A 24,769-nucleotide genomic window follows, 5' to 3' on the forward strand; every position below is an offset into this window, starting at 1 on the left:
CTCTCGTGCCGCCAAAACTGTGCCAACCCACATCTCAGAATAACATTCTGAGATGCTATACTTCTCACCATAATTGTACAGAGATGCGGGTTCGCACTGTTTTGGCGGCACGAGGGGGACCTACACAATATTAGGCAAGTGGTTTTAATGTTGTGGCTGATTGGTGTAATATATATGTGGTATATACATATATCAGTTCTGGAGTTATTATGACCATGAGCGTATGATACTTAGTCATACAGCTCCAGCATATCTGAGTAATTCATTTTTACGGCATCCATTTTAACTATTGTAAACCAAAAAGGTTGAAACACTTTGCTTAGACTCAGATCCACATGTTTCTTTGTACAGATGCTGTTTCTGAGTTGAGCAAAGAACATTGTGAAACAGGAGAGCCCATCACAGATGACAGCTCCAGCCTTCACAAGTTCTGTTACAAACTGGAGTACCTACTGCAAGTACGACACAATCCTTAAAATCCCAAGAAGGGTATAGCTGCAGGCATTGCTCCAAAAAGAGGCGTGAGCTCCAAATTGCCATTAAAGATATAGGAAGCCCCTAACCTTAACTGTGAGTGGAAGTGACGCCCCCTTTTGGAGTTGGCACAACCCCATTTTGGAGTAACCCCCAACTTTTAGTGTGACCCTGCCCTGTTTTGGAGATCTCCGGTCTGCTGCTATACCAACTTGAAAATCCTTTTACCTTTAAAGGGATAGTTCACAATGTTTTTTTTTTTTTTAAACATTTACTCACCCACATGTTGTTCCAAACCTGTCAGGGTTTCTTTCTTATGCTATTCTTTTATTATGAAATATTCCTTTAATTATGTTTTATGCTTGCACTCAGCTCTGGTTCAGAAATGGTAAAATATTTAATAAATTTTCCCCTACAATAATACTACAATTATGAAAAAAGTGTGCAGATTTTGTGTGGCTCTGTTTTAACTTCACCAAAATTTCAATGTCTAGGCTCCACATAGTTATGGAAAACCTGTAAATATCAGGGATTTCAAACATTTTGATTTTCAGGCCTGGAAAAATAATAAAAAGAAATTGCTCTTTTTTTTAGTTCAGTGTCTTAATTATTTTTAAGCAGAAAAGTCATGGAAATTAATTGGTCAAAAAGCATGGGAAACCCTGAATGTCATGTGAAATCATATCACTTTATTGTCACGTCATTATGCAAGTGTAATGATGAGGGCTTAGTTGTTAGAACTAGTGCTGTCAGTCGATTACAATTTTTGTGCTTAAATTTGATACTATATATACTTCTTTTCCTGTCAAAATGCATTTATTTCCATTTTAGATATTATATTAGAAAAAGAAAATATGTAACAATATAATGCTTTATTAACATTTTCCAAACAAAGCCTACGACAGTATAAAGATAGAAGTGCACTAAAATAGCACCAATTCAAGTAACATTAATCGTTTTCCAAAGTCTAAGTGGGAGTTTGACTAATTGAAAGAACTAGTCTCTCCATAGGTTGCATATTCATTGCAACGGGCATTAAATCTCTTAAACTCTCATTCTTCACAATATTACTCAGCCGATAGTCTGTGGCTGTCTGCGTCATTCAAGTCAGGGTGTCAACGCCAGCTACAAATGCTGCTTTGAACTCCACATGAAAAGCGCTTGCATGCAAAAAAGTCTCATTCTGCATTTTGGTGATAGTAAAGACTTGACATGCTTCTGTGGTAATTAAATTGAGTCTTACATAGGCAGAAAAATACTTGATTTCAAGTCCCATCTGGGCTTGTTTTGTACATCAAATAACGTTAAGAGGACCTTTCCCCATCACTTTATCACTGACACGGAAGCGCTGTTGTGTGTGTGCTCTGAAGTGTGCATCAGTGTCATGTCAAGTCAAGTCATTTTTATTTGTGTAGCGCCTTTCACAACGCACACAATTTCAAAGTGGCTTTACAGAAAGTCATGCATTAACAGAAAATGAAACTGTAATATCTATAATATGTGCAATGACTCTGGGCGGACACATCGCAAAGGTTCCGCCCTTCCAACAAATGTTTATGCTTGTTTATGCTGTATTAACGGTAAATTGTTGTATCGTGATTAAGAAAAATGTACGCATTAAACTTTTTTAATTAATTGCATGCGTTAACCTGTTATTTCTGACAGCTCTAGTTATAACTAGTTGTTTGTTGGTCTTCAACATCATATTCTATGGTGACCTGGATGATTGTGAATCTCCACAGTCATATTTATCTAAAAGTCATGTTCATACAGAGTTGTTGTGCTGTGAGATTTAACTGTTGACTGTTTTGTCCAGTTTGACCAGAAAGAGAAGACCACATTTCTGGGCAGCAGGAAAGACTACTGGGATTATTTCTGTGACTGCTTGGCCAAGATTAAAGGAGCTAATGACGGCATTCGCTTTGTCAAATCAATCCCTGAGGTAATCCACCACACAAGCCCAAAACTCTGCGGGAAAACAGTCTCTTCAGCCAGTCCGTGAATGGCTCTGGCATACCTTCTCATTTCTCTTTTGCAGTTTTATGTCACTGGTTTTCTGACATTTTGATATCCGTTTTTTGTTGTACTCCTCTCCGGAGGGTTTGAAGCAGGAAATCAGAGTGCCGCTCAGCCTCAGGTTGGTCATGTGTAGTTAGACTAGCCATAGAGTCTCTCTCAAATAATATTTTACACTTCATAGACAAAAGACTTGTACATACTACACATACACATTTTATTCCTTTACCAAGACAGGTGATTTTTATATTTTGCTCTCTCACACTACTTCCAGCACCATTTTTTGAGACTATAACAAACTTTTGGTTTGTGTAGGAGAGATCGGGGGCAACTGGAAAACTAGTTGGAAATCTAGATTTCAGTTAAAAGTAAACATGAATGACATATGCTGTCACTGGCAGCTACCATACATTATATTATGTCTGTGAGTTTGGTTGCGGTTTTAACACTTATGCCATCCCGGATGTGTATGTCTTTCTTTCGTCTGCTGAACACAAACAAATATTTTTAGAAGAATATCTCAGCTCTGTAGGTCAATACAATGCAAGTGAATGGTGGTCAGATCTTTGAAGGTCCAAAAAGCACATAAAAGACTATAAAAGTAATCCATATGACTCCAGTGATTTAATCCATGTCTTCAGAAGTGATATGATAGGTGTGGGAGAGAAACAGATCGATATTTGTCATTTTTTCCTATAAATTCACCTCCCTGCCTAGTAGGTGGCGAAAAAGTGTGCGAATCACCAAAAACAAAAGAAGAAGAATGTGAAAGTGGAGATTTATAGTAAAAATTTATTTAAATATTGGATCTGTTTCTCAACCACACCTATCATATCACTTCTGAAGAAATGGATTTAACCACTGGAGACTTATGGATTACTTTTGTGCTGCCTTTATGTGCTTTTTTGAGCTTCAAAGTTTTAGTCACCATTAACTGGCATTGTATGGACCTACAGCGCTGAAATATTTTTCTAAAAATCTTCGATTGTGTTCAGCTGAAGAAAGAAAGTCATACACATCTGGGATGGCATGAGGGTGAGTAAATGATGAGAGTATTTTCATTATTGGGTGAATTATCCTTTTAAGAGATGCAATACTCTTACTGCAACTGGCTGATTGGAATTTCAACAAAATTCCTTTTATACACAAATGCATAGTTTTGAAAGAGACTTGACTCAAGAGCAAATCCAGAATTCCAGCATCAGCTGTAGTGTAACGTTTCCATCTGGTGTCCTTATGTTCTTTGGTCACCCACTATAATCCTCCATCTGCTCTCCTGACAATAGTGTACCAGAGACAGACGTGTGTTCAGAATAGCATACTACCATACTACTCATACTGTTGTTGTAGTACTACATGTTCATTGTGTATGGAATACCTACCTAGATGTGCTACTACATTTGCCAAAATGTGCAATATACAAGCAAAGCACACTGTTTGGAGTATTGTATCTCATAAAACACTGCACTCTTGAGTCTTGACTTTCTATTTACAGTGTGATGAATGTACCTGTTATACATTTTTTGACTGGTCTGCCAAAAGTGAAGGAATTATTACACAATACTGCATAAAAAAAAATTCCATATGTATTGCCAAAAGAATAACTGGAATAGAGAAGAGAATAACTTTCTGAATTAAACATGAAAACGACAGAAAAACTTTACAGCTCAATGAATACACAAGGTTTAACAGAATAATTAATGTATGTGCTTCTATAGAGTTATAAGCTTCACATTTCTGCCTTTAAACTCTCCAAACATTGGCCCCATTCACTTCCATTGTAAGTGCCAAACCTCTGTTTTTACCTTTTTTTAAAGTTTAAATGTTTTTTTTAGTTTTTTTTTTGGGGTGGTAATCAAAATAATGCCATAAATGCTTTATGATTGAGCTTAGCTTATTGATTGAGATTCCGTATTGAACCCGGAACATTCCTTGAACATGTCATTCTCAACTCTCGTTTGAAACATGCATATCTTGTTTATTCAGTGCCAGGCCTTTTTGTGTTTACTTTGTGTGGTTTAGCTGAAGACGTCATTAGGGAAGGGACGAGCATTCATTCGCTACTGTCTGGTGCACCAAAGACTGGCAGACACTCTTCAGCAATGCCTTATGAACTCCAAGATCACATGGTAATGTACTTACTGGATAGACCTGATATATTTATTTTATATATAAATAAAATCAGTAGTACATCATGTGATTTAAGTACAACAGAGACCTGCAATCAAACATGTAAACAACCACTTTTGTGAAAACCACAACCACTTCTAGTCTTTCAATTTCCAAAGTACGGTCAGAAATTCACATGAAAACAGATAATTAAAAGAGAAGTTGTCTCTACTAATAAATGTGAAATGTTTAGACTTTACATTTTAGTCTGTCATACAATAAAAAAATTATATGGATTTTCTTTTAGTGTATGACATAACATAGTCAATTGAATGTAGATTTTTAATACATTAGTGCATAAATTAATGCATGAATACATTCATAGTTGCCACTAAAATGGCAATGTTTTTTATAACTGCTGTTACGAAAGGTTACAAAAATGCTGAATCAGAGAGGACTGGTCCACTGGACCATTCATTTCTCTTCCTTAGCGTGTTTTCACTTCTCTTGAAACAAGAGATTTCACAATTAAGTTCCTTCCTCTTTCAAATTAAGCATGAAGATATGTAATGTCAGCTATTTTTTTTTTTTAATATTATAATAGTAACAACTAATCATAATAGTGACAGCACAGCTGTGACAAGCCGTCCAAAGGCCAGTGTTTTTCATAGTTACAACAAACAAATCAAATCAAATCAAATCCCTCTATTGTCACTCAACCATATACACATGTGCAACAGTGAGTGAAAGTCTTGGGTGCAGTTCCAAGGAACATAGCAGTATGACAATTACAATAAACATCTGATTTACACATAACACAGTTTACACATCATGTTACACAACACAATATACACCTAATAATATACAATACACAGTATACACAAAATAAGAAGACTGTATACAATAAAAATTCACTGTACCTGTGCTTTTCTTTATTATTTGGTCCAAGTCATCAATTTCAAAAGCGTATTTTTTTTTTTTTTTTTATTAAATTTTAATTTTATAATGAAATAAATAAATATGTTGGCACAATTACAGGTGCATCTCAATAAATTAGAATGTCGTGGAAAAGTTCATTTATTTCAGTAATTCAACTCAAATTGTGAAACTTGTGTATTAAATAAATTCAATGCACACAGACTGAAGTAGTTTAAGTCTTTGCTTCTTTTAATTGTGATGATTTTGGCTCACATTTAACAAAAACCCACCAATTCACTATCTCAAAAAATTTGAATATGGTGACATGCCAATCAGCTAATCAACTCAAAACACCTGCAAAGGTTTCCTGAGCCTTCAAAATAGTCTCTCAGTTTGGTTCACTAGGCTACACAATCATGGGGAAGACTGCTGATCTGACAGTTGTCCAGAAGACAATCATTGACACCCTTCACAAGGAGGGTAAGCCACAAACATTCATTGCCAAAGAAGCTGGCTGTTCACAGAGTGCTGTATCCAAGCATGTTAACAGAAAGTTGAGTGGAAGGAAAAAGTGTGGAAGAAAAAGATGCACAACCAACCGAGAGAACCGCAGCCTTATGATTGTCAAGCAAAATCGATTCAAGAATTTGGGTGAACTTCACAAGGAATGGACTGAGGCTGGGGTCAAGGCATCAAGAGCCACCACACACAGACGTGTCAAGGAATTTGGCTGCAGTTGTCGTATTCCTCTTGTTAAGCCACTCCTGAACCACAGACAACGTCAGAGGCGTCTTACCTGGGCTAAGGAGAAGAAGAACTGGACTGTTGCCCAGTGGTCCAAAGTCCTCTTTTCAGATGAGAGCAAGTTTTGTATTTCATTTGGAAACCAAGGTCCTAGAGTCTGGAGGAAGGGTGGAGAAGCTCATAGCCCAAGTTGCTTGAAGTCCAGTGTTAAGTTTCCACAGTCTGTGATGATTTGGGGTGCAATGTCATCTGCTGGTGTTGGTCCATTGTGTTTTTTGAAAACCAAAGTCACTGCACCCATTTACCAAGAAATTTTGGAGCACTTCATGCTTCCTTCTGCTGACCAGCTTTTAAAAGATGCTGATTTCATTTTCCAGCAGGATTTGGCACCTGCCCACACTGCCAAAAGCACCAAAAGTTGGTTAAATGACCATGGTGTTGGTGTGCTTGACTGGCCAGCAAACTCACCAGACCTGAACCCCATAGAGAATCTATGGGGTATTGTCAAGAGGAAAATGAGAAACAAGAGACCAAAAAATGCAGATGAGCTGAAGGCCACTGTCAAAGAAACCTGGGCTTCCATACCACCTCAGCAGTGCCACAAACTGATCACCTCCATGCCACGCCAAATTGAGGCAGTAATTAAAGCAAAAGGAGCCCCTACCAAGTATTGAGTACATACACAGTAAATGAACATACTTTCCGGAAGGCCAACAATTCACTAAAAATGTTTTTTTATTGGTCTTATGATGTATTCTAATTTTTTGAGATAGTGAATTGGTGGGTTTTTGTTAAATGTGAGCCAAAATCATCACAATTAAAAGAACCAAAGACTTAAACTACTTCAGTCTGTGTGCATTGAATTTATTTAATACACGAGTTTCACAATTTGAGTTGAATTACTGAAATAAATGAACTTTTCCACGACATTCTAATTTATTGAGATGCACCTGTATATTTTTGTCTACAAAACTAATTTCAAACATTTAATCTGATGCCTTCAGATCAAAAGATTTTTAAGATCATGAGAAACATTTCAGTCAAGTGTTTCAAAACTTTTGACCGGTAGTGTATGTATCGTGAGTGATCAAGAGTTCAAAAGTCTGATTGTTTGGGGGAAGAAGCTGTCATGAAGTCGGCTGGTGCGGGTCCTGATGCTGCGATACACCTGCCTGATGGTAGCAGTGAGAGCAGCCCATGGCTCGGGTGGCTGGAGTCTCTGATGATCCTCCGAGCTTTTTTCACACACCTGGAGGGAGGGAAGCTCATCTCGAACGATGTGTCTGGCAGTTCGCACCACACTTTGCAGGGCTTTGCGGTTGAGGGCGGTGCTGTTGCCATACCAGGCTGTGATGCAGCCAGTCTGGATGCTCTCTACAGTGCTGGTGTAGAACCGTGTGAGGATGTGTTGGTTCTTTCCAAGTTTCCTCAGCCATATCAGAAAGAAGAGGCGCTGATGAGCCTTCTTAACAACGGCCTCAGTGTGGACGGACCATGTGAGTTCCTCAGTGATGTGGACACCGAGGAACTTGAAGCTGCTGACTTTCTCCACTGGTGCTCCATTGATGGTGATGGGGCTCTGTTCTCTGTCTTTTCTCCTAAAGTCCACCACAAGCTCCTTGGTCTTACTGACACTGAGGGAGAGGTTGTGCTCCTGACACCAGCGTGTCAGAGTGTGCACCTCCTCTCTGTGTGATAAGACCTACCACCTACAGTAATGGACATTTTTAGACATCCCGAGAACTTTTCACTTGTTAATGTACTGTGTATGATTTATTATCCACAGTGAGTGGTATTATGAACGCAGTCCCTTCCTGAAGTCGCATCTGAACATTGATATCATCAACCACCTGTATGAACTCAATGAGGTCCAGTTTGATGTAGCATCCAGAGGTCATGACCTTGACTCTGACTGGCCCGCTTTTGCCAGGTAATTTACAGTATGATGGTTTGGCCGCGTAATAATTACTATACAATAAATTATTCTTCACATACTCAAAGGCTTATAAAGCTATTTGTAGGTTACTCATCTACTTTTCGATATTTTCATAGGAATCAGGCAACTCCCAAAATGATTTCTTAAAATGACTCCTACATAAATGACAACTAGCAGACTTTTTAAGCCCAGCCTATGTGTTTCATGGTTAAATAGTCATTAATAGTACTTTACTGAATCAAATAAAACAAAATACATACTTCTTATGTGAATTTTACTCATACAGAAAGACTCTGGGATCAGCTGTCTCACCCGCTCATGTGTGGAAACCACCCAGTCGCTGCTCTAGTGTCAACAGTTTGGTCAGCAGTTACTCACAGGTTTAGTAACACTTTAGAGATGTTATTATCACAGATGTCAACTATGTTCATATCCTTAAAATGATGTGCTTTACTTGGACAATACATAAACACAGAATGGCAGCTGTCTCAATTCAAAACAGTGTTCGGGAACATTACATTTATAAGTAACATGTTTTATTATTGTGTAACTAATTGCGTTACATACTATAGGTACTATTTACAGAAAGTAATGTCAGTTTTATGTAAATTTTTCTTGTTACATTTATTTAAAAACATAAAATTTTTACGTAACTAATTATGTTATGTAGTTACATTTTATAGAAAGTAGTGTGTTTGTTTTGTGTTAAATTTTCTTGTAAAGTTTTTCATTACAGAACTGATTATGTTACGTAGTTACTTTTTATACCATTTAGTAGTTACTTTTGTTTTAATTTTTCTGGCTACTTTTATAAATAGCACATTTCATTATTGCGTAACTAATTACGTTACTTGGCCACTTTATAGAAAGTAATGTGTTAGTTACTTTTGTCTTAATTTCTCTTCCAAACCAGTAATGTGCGTTACTTATTTTACAAAGTAACTCAAGTATTATGGTGTAATTTCAAAAAGTCATGTCTTTATTAACTTCTAAAATGTAATCAAATTATTTAATGCACATTACTTAACCCCCAACTCTGTTCATTTAAAATTTTATATGTGCCAAGTTTTCTTTATTTGTATCACTCAGACAGTGTTGCACAGGAATTGATTCTGCAATACTAATCATTTTGTAACACTCAATATCGACAATAAAACCAGTATGAGAGAATGCATTTTTATTTCTTTGTATTCTGTTAGATTTTGTTTACCTACTACAATACAGTCATATAGTCACTGATAATTGTGGCTCTTTTTCCCTAAAGCAGCCAAATCAGGAGTTTATTCCAGGGCAGGATTTCGGCTCTAGTCTCCTAGGAGATCTGGGGGAGTTGGGTGAGCTCTCTTGTAGTGCCTCTGAGGACCTGCGCATTGAGCTGGACCAATCAGAACTGAGACAACAGGAGCTTCAAGATAAGATTCAGCTGCTCAACAATGAAGCAGATGATCTGAGGGCCGTGGTCAAGGATCTACAAGACCAGCTATTGGCTGCTAAAATTCTTCATCGAGAGAAACAAGGAGACCAGTCCGCAGATTCAGCTGTGGCTGGACAGGAGGTGGTAAAGGCCGTCACAGAGTGCACCGATCGTCTCCATACCACCACACAGGAACTGGGAGCCCTACGAGTCCTTGAGGCATCAGAACGCAACTTAGAAGCCAAGCTGAGCATTGCCGAGAACAGGAACATGGAACTTATTTCAAAGCTTGATGGAGCTTTAAGTGAAAAAGGACAGCAGGCAGCCAGCTACTGTGATTCAGCCTGGAAGATCCAAGAACTCTTAACCAAGCTAAAGGAGGCTGAAGAGGAGAGAATTGAGTCCAAACGAGAGAGCGAAGACCGAGCCAGACTGGCTGAGAGACTTGCTCAGCAGCTAAAGCTACAGGAAGAAAAACTAAAAGAGACTGAAGGCAAACTGGATACATTTAAAACCTCAGCTGATGCGGAACGAACTGTTGCAATGCAACAGGCTGATGAGCTGCGAATGACCATCAACCGCCTTCAGGGGGGGCTGTCTCTGAAGGAGCGAGAAACTGGAAACCTCCGTACCCAGCTCCAGGACTTTCAAAGAACACAGGAGGCACAAGAGGGTGAATTGGAGGAGCTGAAGAGGAAAGCACAAGAGGAGATGCAACAGAAATTTGCACTTGAGGAACGACTTAAGGCGAAGGAGACAGAGCTGTCCAGCAGTACCAAGAAGATCCGGCAACTGGAGAGTTGCAACCAGCGGTTGACTGCGGAGAGTCAGAGTTTGCAAGCACAAGCCAAGAAACTGGAAGAGTACAAGAACCAGTGCACAAGTTTAATGGAGATCAATGCCAAGCTGATCCAGACTGTGAAAAGAAATGAGGAGAGCAGCAAGGAGCTGGCACAAATCAAGACGGCTCTAGAGAATGAGCTGATTACCGCACAGGCCTCGGAGAGGCAGCTGAGAAACAGGCTGGAGTCAGCTGGACTTGTAGTCGAAAACCTGCGACTAGAGGAGTGCCTACCGAATGGCCAGTTGAAGAATGAGGAAATGGAAGTGGTGTTTACGAATTTGGAAACTGAAAATGACCAACTCGGAGGTAAAGAGGACATTATATCAAAGCTGGAAGAGCTAGATGAGAGTGCTGCCATGCCTGAGGAGGTTAAGAGGAAGTCTTGTAGGCATCTCCAGGAGGCATCCAATGAATCCTTAAGATCAAATAATGGAGCCACCACTTCCAGGTTGGCTCTGGCTGAGGCCCAGTTGGAGCTCAACATGAAGGAGGTCTCTAGACTTCAGGAGGATGTTATGGAGCTCCGAGCACAGCTCTTGGTGAGCTCTGAGGAGAGGATGAAGATCCAGGCTCTGCAAGAGGTGACGGAAGCCTCCAGAGAAGACCTCCGGGCTCAGACAGAGCAACTTAAGGGACAGGTGGAAGAACTAAACCACAGACACGTGGTGGAACTACTTCATTGCAGAGAACGAGAAGACACCTTGGTCAAGGAGAGGGATATGGAGGCTCAGGCCAGAATGGAACTCCAAAAGGAGGTGAACGCCATGAGAGAAGAGCTTCACTTGTTGAAGAAACAGAACAACACGTTGGTGATGGAGAATGGAGAGGCCCGTGAGGCCTTGGACAGGGCCAACACGGAGACAGCTGAACTTGGGGTGCAAGTTTGCATGCTAACGGGGCAGAACGCTGAAGCTCAGCTGCGATGGGAGGATCTCTCGACCAAGCTGCAGGAGCTACAGGTGGAGGCACAGGAGGAGGTGCAAATTCTGAGCAATTCAATGGAAGTCATGAGGAAAGAAAACGCAAGACTACTAGAACAACTAAAGCATACTGAGGGAGTCCCAGAAGCTACACAGAAGTTGCAGGAGAGGCTAGAACAGGCTGAAGAAGAAGCCAGGAGCCTCCAGGAGATCCGGCAGAGAGAGGTGGACACTCTGAGATCCCAGCTGTGCGATGAAAATGCACACCACCAGAGCCAAGTGCAGGTAATGGTAGTAAATGCTGAAAATGGATGTTGTTTTTGGCCTGTATTGTTCAGTTTTATTGAACACTGTTTATGAATGTTTTTGTTGAAGGTTTTGAACGAGGAACTGGATGGATTGAGGAAGAGGTTGGACATCGAACTTGAGGAAATTACAAGGCTTGAGTCCAGAGTTTCTGAGCTGGAGGTATTATGATCATTATACACAGCTGAAAGTCTTTCATTTCTCAAGACATAAATAAGAGTAGTTAAAGTAAAGTATACTCTTTTTATTGCGAGCCCATAAGGACACGTTTAATGCATGCACACTTCGACTGCTTTGTGATTGTCTTTTAGCACAGTCAACTTCAGACGCATGTGCCGGTGGCACGCAAAGACGCAGATTGTCTGTGTGTCTAGAAAAACTAGGCTGCATGCATACCGTCCACATGTACTGTGCTGATGAAGAAATTTGCATCATGCTAAAAAACTAAATATTCCTTGGGCTTAAGTAGGTCTGGGAAAAAATCAGATTCATATTTCTTTGTGATTGTTACTTGAACGGTTCTGCATTGTATCACAAAAAGTCATGATCAAAACTTTAAATTAATTAGTAGTGCTTGCTAAACTGCGAAAGTATTTTTTTAATCTGTATTTTTGTCTAATTTTCCAGTAAAAATATCTAAACATGCTTAAATGTGAAGTATGTAATTTATGCGCTTCTTTTGGCACCAAACGGAATTACAGAAATAAAGTATAATTTGCCAACACCTCTTAGACTCATCACGCCCTTTCGCACTCTGATTCCTTATGCACAAATAGGCCATACTAAATAAAAGGTGATTAATGCTTAATGTCGTAATAAACATGACCACTAGAACATATATACACCGGACAGAAGGCTTGGCAGAGGAATTGGGTAATTTGATAACATCGCTGGATTGAACGGCAGGCGGATATGTCGGGGATCCAGCACATGAGGTAGGATGATTATTTTGGTAACTAGTAAGCATAATGATACATATTCCAAGTATCTTACGAATTTATCTGGAGCTCGACAGTAATTAGCTAACTTGTGTGGCAATACCTGTCAAGAAGCAACTCGGCAAGTTCGGCTTCTCCATCGAAACCCAAAAATTCCCTCAAAATCCTCCACCTTTTAAATGCGATGCCAGTGTTCACTCTGGTTTTACTCCATTCTCTGTTTCTGTGTGTTTTAGCAAGTCTTAGAATTTTGGCGAAGCTAAATTTCTTCTCCTCTGTACACGTCTCCCATGGATGTCCATATTCCCCCGGCTGAACAAGTAGCCATGCCCCAAATTCACATTATAGGTTGAGCTAGAAAGGGATCAGTGGAGCTGAGCAGTCTGCTCAAAATATAAACATCATTGTTTTGATAGTGACTGGGAAGCTCAGATATTATATTTTTGGGGGAGGTAATAATAATAATAAACACTGGTTTGAAGGGTAGAACCTTTGTAATGTGTCCGCCTGGAGTCATTACACTGACGCACACTTCTCAACACGCACACATAAGAGCCCTTCCACCAAGGTGAGTCTACAAGCCTAACATAAAATAGCATAACACGGTGGTCCCATAGACATTCTATGGTAACACGCTAGTTGACCGTTACACTCTCTCCTGTGATAGAACCGCGGAGGTTGTTATCTCAGTAAATAAAATAATCTCTGCACACACACAAACATACACACAACAGCGCTTCCGTGATAAACTGATGAAGAAAGGAGGTCCTAATGCTATTTGATGTACAAAACAAGCCCAGATGGGACTTGTGATAGAAATCAAGTATTTTCCACCTGTGTAAGGTGCATTTTAATAACCACAGAAGCACGTCAAATCTTAACTATCAACAAAACGCAGAATAAGACGTTTTTGTTTGCAAGTGCTCTTAATGTGGATTTCAAAGTGCCACTGGTGTTGCTGCCCTGACATGAATCATGAACGCAGCTTCATGATTGCTGTAACAAAGTGGATAGCCACTGTCTACCAACAGATTAATGTTGTGGAGGATTTGAGTTTAATGCACATTGCAGTAAATATGCAACCTATCTGGAGACTAGTTCTTTCAATTAGTCAAACTTCCACTTAGACTTTGGGAAATGTTTAATGTTACTTGAATTGGTGCTATTTTAGTGCATTTATATCTTTCTACTGTGGTAGGCTTTGTTTGGAAAATAAGCATTATATTGTTACATATTGTTTTGTTTATTTATTACATTTATTAAAGATGCAAAATGACACAAGATATCAAGTCTTGTTATCAGAGAAATCTAACACAATTTTGTGAGGTTTGTGCTTAAAACAAGAAAGAATTAAAAAAAAACTGTTTGCCAATAGTGTAAGAAAAATACACTTAATTAAAGGGGGAAAACAAGTTTTTTTTTTCTTACCCCATTGGCAAGTGGGATTGCATGGACAAGAGCCACTCAGATTTTCTCACATTTTTCAATCTAGTGTATATATGTTACTAGTATATTTTATTACAAAAGGATGAGCAAAACAAAACATACAAATAAGAGCCACGCGGTGCACAAAATCTGCACATATCACTTCATTGACATTTTTATTAATATTTTGAGAACATATTACCGTGGAGACGTAGTGCACGTGGAGGCTTCACCGAGAGCGAGAACCACATTATAGCGACCACAATGAGGTTAACCCAACGTGACTCTACCCACCCTAGCAACCAGGCCAGTTGGTTGCTTAGGAAGCCTGACTGGAGTCACTCAGCATGCCCCGGTTTCGAACTTGCGACTCCAGGTGTGGTAGTCAGCATCTTTACTTGCTGAGCTACCCAGGCCCCCTTAGATCTACTATTTTTTTTTTTAAAGATTATGTTTGCCATTGAGAAATTGAGTTGCATCAATAATTGTGTAAATCTCTGAGTTGAAATTTAATTATTAGGTGCCTAAAGATTCCCACCCTTAAAAATTTGATGAAGTCCGTCCTTAATATGAGGGAAAATTAACATGTTTGTGCTTCTATGTGTGTTTGTGTTTGAAAGTCTGTCAACAGCGACTATAGTCAGATGATCGAAATGAAAAACTCCTTTATTGGTGATTCTGAAACCGTAATTTATAAGAAAGAGGAACAGATAAAAAGCCTCACACTGGACTTATCGAGGTAAGAGATTTCTGTACTGATTTCAGGTAGTCCATAAATAAAAAAATTAAAAAAACAATAACAGAAGTCACACTGAATGGTTGCCTCCTTTTTCTCTGTGTTTCTGTTAGAGCTGAGGAGAAGTTGGCACTTGCTCAACAGACCTGTCATGATCTGAGGGTGAACTTAAGCAGAAGTACAGAGGAGAAGCAAGCCTGTGAGCTGAGGATGTCTGCTGAGATAGATGACCTTTTCCGCACAAAGAGGAACTTAGAGGAGAGACTTATTGAGCTCATAAGGTGATAAGTTTGGCCTGTATAGTTTTCAACCTACTTATGGTGTTTTCACTGATATTTTAATCGAAACAAATCAGGAGATACACTACACTGCTAAAAATACGTAGACACCCGAACACCACATCCATATGTGCTTGATGAACATTCAATTTCACAACCTTGAGCGTTAATAGGGAGTTTGGGTTCCCTTTGCTGCTATAACAGCTTCCATTCTTCTTGAAAGGCTTTGCACTGGAAATTGGAACATGTGGCACTAATGCTAAGTCTTCACATACTTTTGGCCCTGTAGTGTAGCTGCTAAATTGTTGTGAGCTGTTCTTCATAGAACTTTGATGCCCCCTGTAGGGAGAAAGATGCTTTGTGGCAGAAGTCGGATGCGCTGGAGTTTGAGCAGAAACTGAGAGCTGAAGAACAGACTGACAGAGATGTCACATACTGCCTGAGCTGCCGCAGCCAATTCAGCTGGATGCTGCGCAGATATAACTGCAGGTAAAGGGTGGAATTGGATCTTTTTGATGAATTTTATAAACTACAGTACATAGCATACTTAGTTATGTATTATATAGGACTCATTCTTTTGTTCAAAAACCAGAGTAGGACCCGAGTCTCAAGATGTTTTTTTTAACACTTGCTGTCAAAGACAGATATTTTGCTCCAATCTTTTTTTTTTTTTTTAAAACAGTTTGTGGTAGATTCTTGATGATATGTTGTACAACTTACACTGCATGAAAAGAGCTCCAGACCAGTAGATTCCTGTATAAATCACTGAATTTCAGACATATTCAGAAATCTACTGGCCCGAAGTCTCAAATTCCATAGGCCCGTTTACATCCGATTATATACCACTCGGATGTATAGTGACAGACGATTCCTTCTGTGTTATGGCCATTTGTTGTTCCCATGGTAAGTAATCCTCTTAAGTTGTCTGTCAGGGGACTTTTTCACACTTGAGTCACATTTGCATTTCTCACCTTCAAGATAAAATGGTCACCCCTATTGGCCATTTATCTCAAACTGGATTAGCTGCCCTTAAACTTAACCTACCCTTAAATCTTGACAACCATTGGGTCACTGCATACACTGGCTTTCATTTTATTGGTTAAACTTAAAATTTACCCCACCCAATCCCAAACAGTATTAAGCTTATGCCTCTTATTACAGCCCATTAATCAATGTTGACACAACATAAATGCTGAGACAATAATTGGGTTCAAATATCTTTGTTTAAAAATGTGAAATATACAAAAAATAACAATAATAAAATATACAAACATCTGAAACACATTGTGAAGCTTCAGTTAGAGTTCAGTACATGAACAGGCATCTGACTCTGAAGTATAGTGTGTGTCTGCATCAAGTCTCTTCTGTAGCTCCTGGAACAGATCTTCTCAAAGCTGCTGGTTTTACAATTCACACTGGCCTCCTATAGACAACACTATCTTCTTGATCAGACATCATGTCCACGGATTACACAATACACCTGTGTCTGTCAATGTTGACCTGGTCTCCAGCAACTGCAAAACATAACCACTGAAAACACCCAATAAAGAACTCCTAACAACATATGCATTAACAAAAAAGATACACCAACTGTATTATTGTTTTTAACTCATCTCTCTCTCTGCCACAATCTTGATTGAGTCTCTCAGCTCTGCCTTTTCCAGGATGAAACATGGTGTGGTGTGAGGTGGAGATGTTTGTGTGGGGATGGGGGGTGGGGTCAATCATGAATGGTCTACAATGGGGAAGACAGGGGCTAGTTGTTACGCTTGTTTCTCCAGTAAATATTTCTCAGAGCAGGTTTATTTTTAAAAAGTCTTTTTCTGTATAGACACACACCAGCTTATGTTGTGTTTTGGGTGCTGGTAAGCCAGCATGGGATTAGTGTGCTGGTGTCTGCACCAGGCTTTTAAACTAGCTTAACCAGCTTCATCAGAATGACCATGCTGGTCAGGCAGCTTTACCAGCTAGTTTTTGATAGTGAAAAGCATGTCTATGCTGGTCCACCAGCTAGACCAGCACCAAACCAGAATAACAAGCCTAGACCAGCATGGGAATTGCATGTTTAACTTTATTCTTCTGCTTTTGTTACTTTATTATTTTATTATTAACTTCTTAATTTAGATTTACATCTGTATTGTAGAGTAAACCTTTTTTAATTGGATGGATTCAATTGTTTGCATTCAATTTCTTTAGTACCCATACTTTGTAAAAAAGAAAAACAAAAGTATAATTATAAACTGTAATGCGATTTTCTGCAGTATAGTTTGGATCAGTGACGTGCACAGATCTCCATTTTTCCTTTATCACAAATAATAGCCTATTCCTTTATATTTCTCACAAAAAGCACCATGGTAATACACTTATTTATTTATTTATTTATTTTCAGACATGGTCTGTGATAACCCCATTTTTATGACATGTGTCATAGTAAAACCATGGTATTTTTCATGGTATCAAGTACCTTGGCGTACTGTGACGTTATCATGAAATACGAACATGATCAATCATTCAGTACCATGGCATTACCCTGGTAACGTGGTGCACGATGCGAAGGCGTGATGAGAAAGTGCGAGCGTTAGGGGATCGACTGTGTTCCACGAATGCTACAGGGTCTATAAATAGCGTATAACATGCGAGTAAGGGCAGCCGGTGGAGTTTCTGGTGCCCCTCTAGGGTATGATGGTGCCCTACGCAGACTGTGTAATACGTGTATAGGGAGCGGCACTGTGGTAGCCTAATGGTATTTTTCTGAAAGTGATTAGTCTAATGGCTTATTAGTTTCAACAAAACCAAACTGTCTTTGGCTGAACCTGACAGCTCCTTCAGTTTGTCAATATTCTATAAAAGACTAATTGAATTTATATCACTGAAAGCAACACGATTTCTCCCATTATAATTAATTAATCTATCGTAAATGCAGTAGCAATCGAGTATTATTCTTTTGATGAACTTACAACACAATACATGGAGTGGACTTTTTATCTGACCTGTTACTCGTCTGAGGTAATGGCACTTTGATGTCCCGGGGCAAATTCAAAACTGCATTTTTTTGCTTTCTCGAAGGGGACTGCAGGAGGGGATGCCACTAGAAAGCTCGTTCAAAACGAAAGTGAGAAAATGAATCTTTTCTCGGATGGCCCTTCCATAAGACTATTAGTGTAGGGTACATTCATACAGTAATGCCATGTTTCCTTCAGAGTACCCACTTCAGCGGCTCTGCAGTTCGGAGTGAGTTTAGGGCATAGGGAGGATCACTTGCGATCGGCTGTAGCACGCGCTCTTAAAGCACCTCCGCATAATTTTCTTTAATACACCCGCGATTTACAAAGAGATCTCATAATAACACATAATTTCTGTTATTGTGAGATTATGAAAAGATTTTAATTTTGTTTTATTTAACTATTCTAATTTAATTATTAAAATGTCTCCCCTTTTTCTGGACGACCAAAAGGGCACCTTTAGATTTGTGAAGGAAAGGGGCTTGCGCCCCTGCTGCCCCCGTTCTTGACCAAGTGATCATGGCTATTGAGCAAATGCTTAAGGCAGTTGTTATGAATGATCCATTAGCCATTTAAATGAACTGTTATATCAGCACAATGGTAACAGTGTATGTGTTGAAAATTTACATAACAAAAAAGTAAATAAATAAAGATACATTTCTTAATTTTAAAATCATAGTTTTATTCTGTAATGTTTGTCAAAAATGTCAAGTAAAATAAAATAGTTATTACTGAGTTAAATATCACCACTGTTTGGTTAACAATTTTTAATTTTCAGGGTGTTTATTTTAGCATGTTTGTGTGTACAGTAATGTAGTTCGCTGTAGCCTACAATAAGCCTAACTTTCAGTTATTTGATTTCCCCTGTACTGCATTAGGTATCATGAACTAACAATAAACTAGGGGTGCATGATTTGAACAAAATGTCATATTGAGATTATTTTGAAAAATATTCGATTTGAACTGATAAACACTCCAAAAAAAAAATTATTTAGCCTATTTTTAACATGGACACATTTCAATTTCAGAACATTTTTTACAAAAAAATTTTTTCATAAAACTTATATATATTGATGTTTTGTTTGTTTTTTTTAAAAAGATTACACAATTAAATTTTAAGGAATTTTGTTATGAAATTGAAATGCATAAATCCTTAAAAAAAAATTTAGTGTAGGTAGTAGCTAAGTGATACCTTTTGGCCAAAATTTGATGTTTTAGCCATGCTCTACTGCCAATGAAAACCTAAGAGTCCTCTTGAAACGAAGTAAACTCAGACCTTTTTCACTACAGCCAAAATAAACTAAATAAATAATAAATAAACTAATAAATAAAATTGTTCATATTTACATTGTACATGTCCACAGTGTACCTGTTTTTTTCCACTTTGTGATCTAAGCCAACTACTCATCATCATCATTTTTTTGGAACCTAGTTAACTTGAATAATATGTTATTGTTATTATTATTTTATGATAGTTATATATCAAACTTTCATTTTATAATATAATCAAGCTTTTATTGTGGCGGAATATGCAGGAACACCTTAAGAGTTTCTGGTTGTAGCAGAGTTCACGACATCTGTTTAATGTGCTCCTCATTTTAACATCTCCTCTTTCCACAAATACCAGGTGCCATGGGGTATTTTATTTGTATATTAACTTGTAGTGGCCAGACATATTTGGAATTATGCAAAAGGGAAATAAAAAGTGAATCTGGAGTGCTTTAAATATAATGCCCTCAGCGCACATAAGAAAGCGAAACAGAACTCGGAGCACACCTCTGAGCACAAGATGGAGTTGCGGAGCACAGAACTGCTCTGAAAACACTGTAATAATGCATTAACACAATACAGACCTGACAGAGCAGCACACATAAAACTTTGAAGAGTTCAATTGGTTTATTTATTGCACAAGGTCATATCACGATTTCTATCATATTTTGATTATTTGTGCAGCCCTACAATGAGCAATTACTTTTGACAGCATTTATTCATCTTCGATAATGTTAATAGTATTATTGTTGATTGTTTGTTCATGTTCATAATTAACATGTAAACATAACTAATGTTATCAAATACAACTTTTAATGTAAAAATTTATTAGTATATGTATCAATTAACATTAACCAAGATTAAGTATTTTAAAATGAACACAGCCTTATTGTGAAGTGTTACCAAAAACTATTTGAACTTGACACTCTTAAATTTGCTGTAAGCGATTTTGTTTATGAAAAGGTATGCAAAAAATGTTTGTACTTCCTGAGAGATATTACTGAAGTGTTGTAAGATATCTTACCTGTCTCTGTGACAGCTCTAGACTCTGTAAACAGCAAACAAAAATGTTTCTGCGGACAATGACGCTTTCGACCTGTCTGTTATTTTGCACGTTCTCAAATGTTGTAGTTGCAGCTAATTATTGAGACTTACTACCATTTTTAAGCCATGTTGTTCATAACAGTTGTCAGTTGAGTGCGCTATTTTGGTGCTGTTGTTTTTAACAACCGTTTCTGCATGAAGTCGGTCTCAATAAAGCTAATTTGGTATCTTTGGAGTGTGGGGTTTGGAAAGAGGGGGCGTGGCTAATCTAACGGCTCAGTCTTGTGGAAGTAGAACGGCTAAAATAGCTTACCGCACGTTTAATGCAATGCTCAAAGTGCAAACAACAATTTGAACCAGCAACCTCCATCAAGTCAAAAATGTCCATCTAACTAATAATATTGACAAATATCGAAACAAGAATTTGTTGCGGTCCATTTTATTTATTTAATTGTTGCTTTACTGTACAGTGGCAAGAAAAAAGTATGTGAACCCTTTGGAATTAACTGCATTTATGTATAAATTTGTCATAAAATCTGGTTTGATCGTCATATAAGTTACAATAATGAACAATTAATGAAACGAGATTGGAGGTGTGGGTAAGAGGTACTTTGACTTATAAAAAGCACTCAAACATTTTGAGTTTGCTATTCACAAGAAGCATTTGCTGACGTGGACCGTGCCTCTCAAAAAAGAGATCTCAGAAGATCTACGATCAAGAATTTTTGCTTTGCATAAAGCTGGAAAGGGTTACAAAGTTATCATGAAGAGCTAGATATTGTAGATAATAACTAGATATTCATCTGACCACAATTTGACATTATCTATAAATGAAGATGATGTAGTACTGTGGCTACTCTCCCTAGAAGTGGCCGTCCAGCCAAGATGACTCAAAGGACACACCACAGAATGATCAATGAGAAAAAAAATAGAACCATAGAGTGACAGCTAAAGACTTGAAGGAATCACTGGAACTAGTTAACATCTCTGTTCATGAGTCTTCTTTATGGAAAACATTAAAAAGGCATGGTGTCCATAGGCAGGACATCACGAAGGAAGCCACTGTTTTCCAACAAAAGCATTGCTGAGCACCTGGAGTTTGCCAAAGTCTACCTTGACACTCCACAACGCTACTGAGAAAATGTTTTGTGACAAAAATGTTTAAAGACATGAAATATTATAATTATGTGTTGCTAGCTTAATCACATTGTGTTTGTCTACAATTTTGACTTTGATGAAGATGAGATCACATTTTATGACCAATGGCTGCAAAAAACCAGTTAGTTCCAAAGGGTTCACATACTTTTTCTTGCCACTGTATGTACACATCAGACTGTAGGCTTCCCATTAGTCGACACTTTTTTCAGTATTTCATTCCTGTTAGTGGTACTATATTGTCAATTCTTCATATTTTGTGACAGGTTATGTGGTCGTCCCTTCTGTTACTACTGCTGCAGTTATGTTGCTAATGGCCAGCAGGGTGGTGGAAAGGAGCGTTGCTGTAAAGACTGTTACACTCGCTCACCAGAGCGGCACAAAAAGGCGGGTCTAAGTAGTCCTACACATCCACCCTACAGCCCACTATCAAGCCCCACCCAAACCAGCACACCTGCTCTAACAGGTGAGAGGTCACAGTACTAATTGAACCATCTTAGCAAACATTGAGAGGTTTACAACAGTAGATGTCATGGACTCTGTGAGCTGTCTATGAAGTGCCATTTCATTTAGGATGCTGCTAAAGTAGGTTTCGGTCTATGCAGACAGTAGCAAGGTAGCTCACTAGGGTTTGGATCAGAACCTGAACATTATCTGAGATCAGAAGGAAGAGACATACCTTGGTTAGCTGTCCCGGTGTCTACTGTAGTACTAAACTACCACTAGAAATGACTCGCTCACAAGCATGTTGAATAGTGAGCAGCTTGTTTGTTTTGCCCTAATCCGTTCTCCCTCTGTGGATAATGGCCTGTAATTCTGTGTGTAATGTGATTGTTGTCCACACAGAGGTGCTGAAGTCCTCTCGGCCAGACGATACAGCGTTTGACATCATCTCAGAGGAGGAAGTGAGCTGTGTCCATGACAGCAGCTCACTGTCCTACACCACTGCACTCTCTCCAGAGACACAACACCTGTGAGACACGCACACACCTGTCTTGTTAGCACAAATTATCTGCACATGTGTGGATGTAAACAACATAGGGAGATTGTTTGTGCTGAAATAACAGACTAGATTAAATTTGCTCCTGCTGAGCTGAATTTCAGTTTCATTATTGGATTTATTTTCATTTATCAAAATAAATTTGACAGGGCCGCATGGTGCCTGCAACTGTGTCCCAGTGTACTGCTAACTTCATCTAATGTTTCACTTTTTCTTGTCGATACTTACTGATTTTTTTTTCAGATTGATTCAGATCTTTTGCTAGAGTGTTTGTAAACCAAATAAAATTGCGAGAGTATGTATGTGTGCTTTTGATTCTGACAGTAGCAGCAGTGACATCACCACCACAGAAGATTCAGATGAGCTGATTGGCTCTGTTCAGGATGCCGAGATCTATCTGTTGAAATCTGGAGAGATGACGTGAGTAAAACACACAACCTTTACTATACATCTGCATTATCTTATACACTTGCTATGTGACTTTTGTCCATCATGGCAAAGGATTAACAAACAGATGTTTTTTGTCACAAGAAGTTCTGTTAGAACAACTGAACTTAGCTGTGTGGTTTTAAACACTTTATAAATAAATGAATACAATTTTGGAGCTTCTAATCACTTTACATTCCAAGAGAAAATGAGGAAGAACTTGTTAAAAAATGCTGCATTCTCCGTGGTGTGTAATGGACTCTTCACTAAAAGTCCCGCTGCTCTTTATAGTGTTGCTGATGCTGCCAAGCTTTCCTACCCACATCTTTACCTCCGCAAACACGGAAAGAAACACGATTGCACTGAGTAAATTCCCTCAGGAATTATTCAATAAATGACACCTTAGTCAACTGTGCATTTACAGTGCATCTGGAAAGTATTCACAGCGCTTCACTTTTTCCACATTTTGTTATGTTACAGCCTTATTCCAAAATGGATTAAATTCATTATTTTCCTCAAAATTCTACAAACAATACCCCATAATGACAACGTGAAAGAAGTTTGTTTGAAATCTTTGCAAATTTATTAAAAATAAAAAACGGAAAAAAAAAAATCACATTTTGTATCACATAAGTATTCACAGCCTTTGCCATGACACTCAAAATTGAGCTCAGGTGCATCCTGTTGCCACTGATCATCCTTGAGATGTTTCTACAACTTGATTGGAGTCCACCTGTGGTAAATTCAGTTGATTGGACATGATTTGGAAAGGCACACACCTGTCTATATAAGGTCCCACACTTAACAGTCCATGTCAGAGCACAAACCAAGCCATGAAGTCCAAGGAATTGACTGCAGACCTCCGAGACAGGATTGTATCGAGGCACAGATCTGGGTAAGGGTACAGAAAACTTTCTGCAGCATTGAAGGTCCCAATGAGCACAGTGGCCTCCATCATCCATAAATGGAAGAAGTTTGGAACCACCAGGACTCTTCCTAGAGCTGGCTGCCCGGCCAAACTGAGCGATCGGGGGAGAAGGGCCTTAGTCAGGGAGGTGACCAAGAACCCGATGGTCACTCTGACAGAGCTCCAGCGTTTCTCTGTGGAGAGAAGAGAACCTTCCAGAAGAACAACCATCTCTGCAGCACTCCACCAATCAGGCCTGTATGGTAGAGTGACCAGACAGAAGGTGGTGGTGTAGTGGACTAAAGCACTGAACTGGTAAGCGGAAGGTTGTTGGTTCGATCCCCACAGCCACCACCATTGTGTCCTTGAGCAAGGCACTTAACTCCAGGTTGCAGGTTAAAACAGATTTTAATAATTATTTATTGATTGAGAATTTTTTGTTTTCCATTGCAGTGGACGTGACAGGTGTACCATGAGGCTACTTTGGATATCATTTTAAATAAAAAATAATCTTTCATTATTTTTTCAGAAGCTTTGAAATCAGTTTTCATCAAAATAGATATAAATGTTCATGTAAATCTTTATCAACCAAAACTTTTAAGAATACCGATATCACCCACCCCATCACATGGATATTTAATCAAATGTTTTGTTGATTTTCCGAAAGAAAAACTATATTGTGAAATATAACGTTACCATGATATAAAATTACTTACTGTGATATAAAATTACTTAACGTAATCGCCCACCCCTATTGTGTAGTAACCCCATTTATTGGGTTGTTTTCAAGACATCTTCAAATAACAAAATAAATCACACCCTGCACTGAAAAGAGAATCTACAAGTCAAAAAGACATTTGTCTTCTCATTTTCCATGGGAACCATAATTATCATCAAAAAAATCATAG

The 24,769-nt window shown here is 38.6% G+C and overlaps 1 protein-coding gene across 2 annotated transcripts in view; it reads left to right on the plus strand.

Moving 5' to 3' along the window:
- The window catches only part of fyco1b (FYVE and coiled-coil domain autophagy adaptor 1b), a 31,325-nt gene that overhangs the window by 898 nt on the left and 5,658 nt on the right, over positions 1–24,769 (plus strand). The window contains exons 3-15 of one of the 2 annotated variants that reach the window (XM_051701672.1): positions 352–458; positions 2,291–2,416; positions 4,513–4,619; positions 8,048–8,191; positions 8,484–8,577; positions 9,462–11,660; positions 11,751–11,843; positions 14,665–14,783; positions 14,894–15,061; positions 15,404–15,547; positions 21,795–21,994; positions 22,375–22,501; positions 22,853–22,948. In XM_051701672.1, the coding sequence (XP_051557632.1) occupies positions 352–458; positions 2,291–2,416; positions 4,513–4,619; positions 8,048–8,191; positions 8,484–8,577; positions 9,462–11,660; positions 11,751–11,843; positions 14,665–14,783; positions 14,894–15,061; positions 15,404–15,547; positions 21,795–21,994; positions 22,375–22,501; positions 22,853–22,948 (3,724 nt within the window). The remainder of the gene's footprint in view (positions 1–351; positions 459–2,290; positions 2,417–4,512; positions 4,620–8,047; positions 8,192–8,483; positions 8,578–9,461; positions 11,661–11,750; positions 11,844–14,664; positions 14,784–14,893; positions 15,062–15,403; positions 15,548–21,794; positions 21,995–22,374; positions 22,502–22,852; positions 22,949–24,769) is intronic. The other variant, XM_051701673.1, reaches the window with a different exon arrangement.

This window comes from Myxocyprinus asiaticus, chromosome 6 (genome assembly GCF_019703515.2).
Source record: "Myxocyprinus asiaticus isolate MX2 ecotype Aquarium Trade chromosome 6, UBuf_Myxa_2, whole genome shotgun sequence".
In the NCBI taxonomy this organism is placed as follows: domain Eukaryota; kingdom Metazoa; phylum Chordata; class Actinopteri; order Cypriniformes; family Catostomidae; genus Myxocyprinus; species Myxocyprinus asiaticus.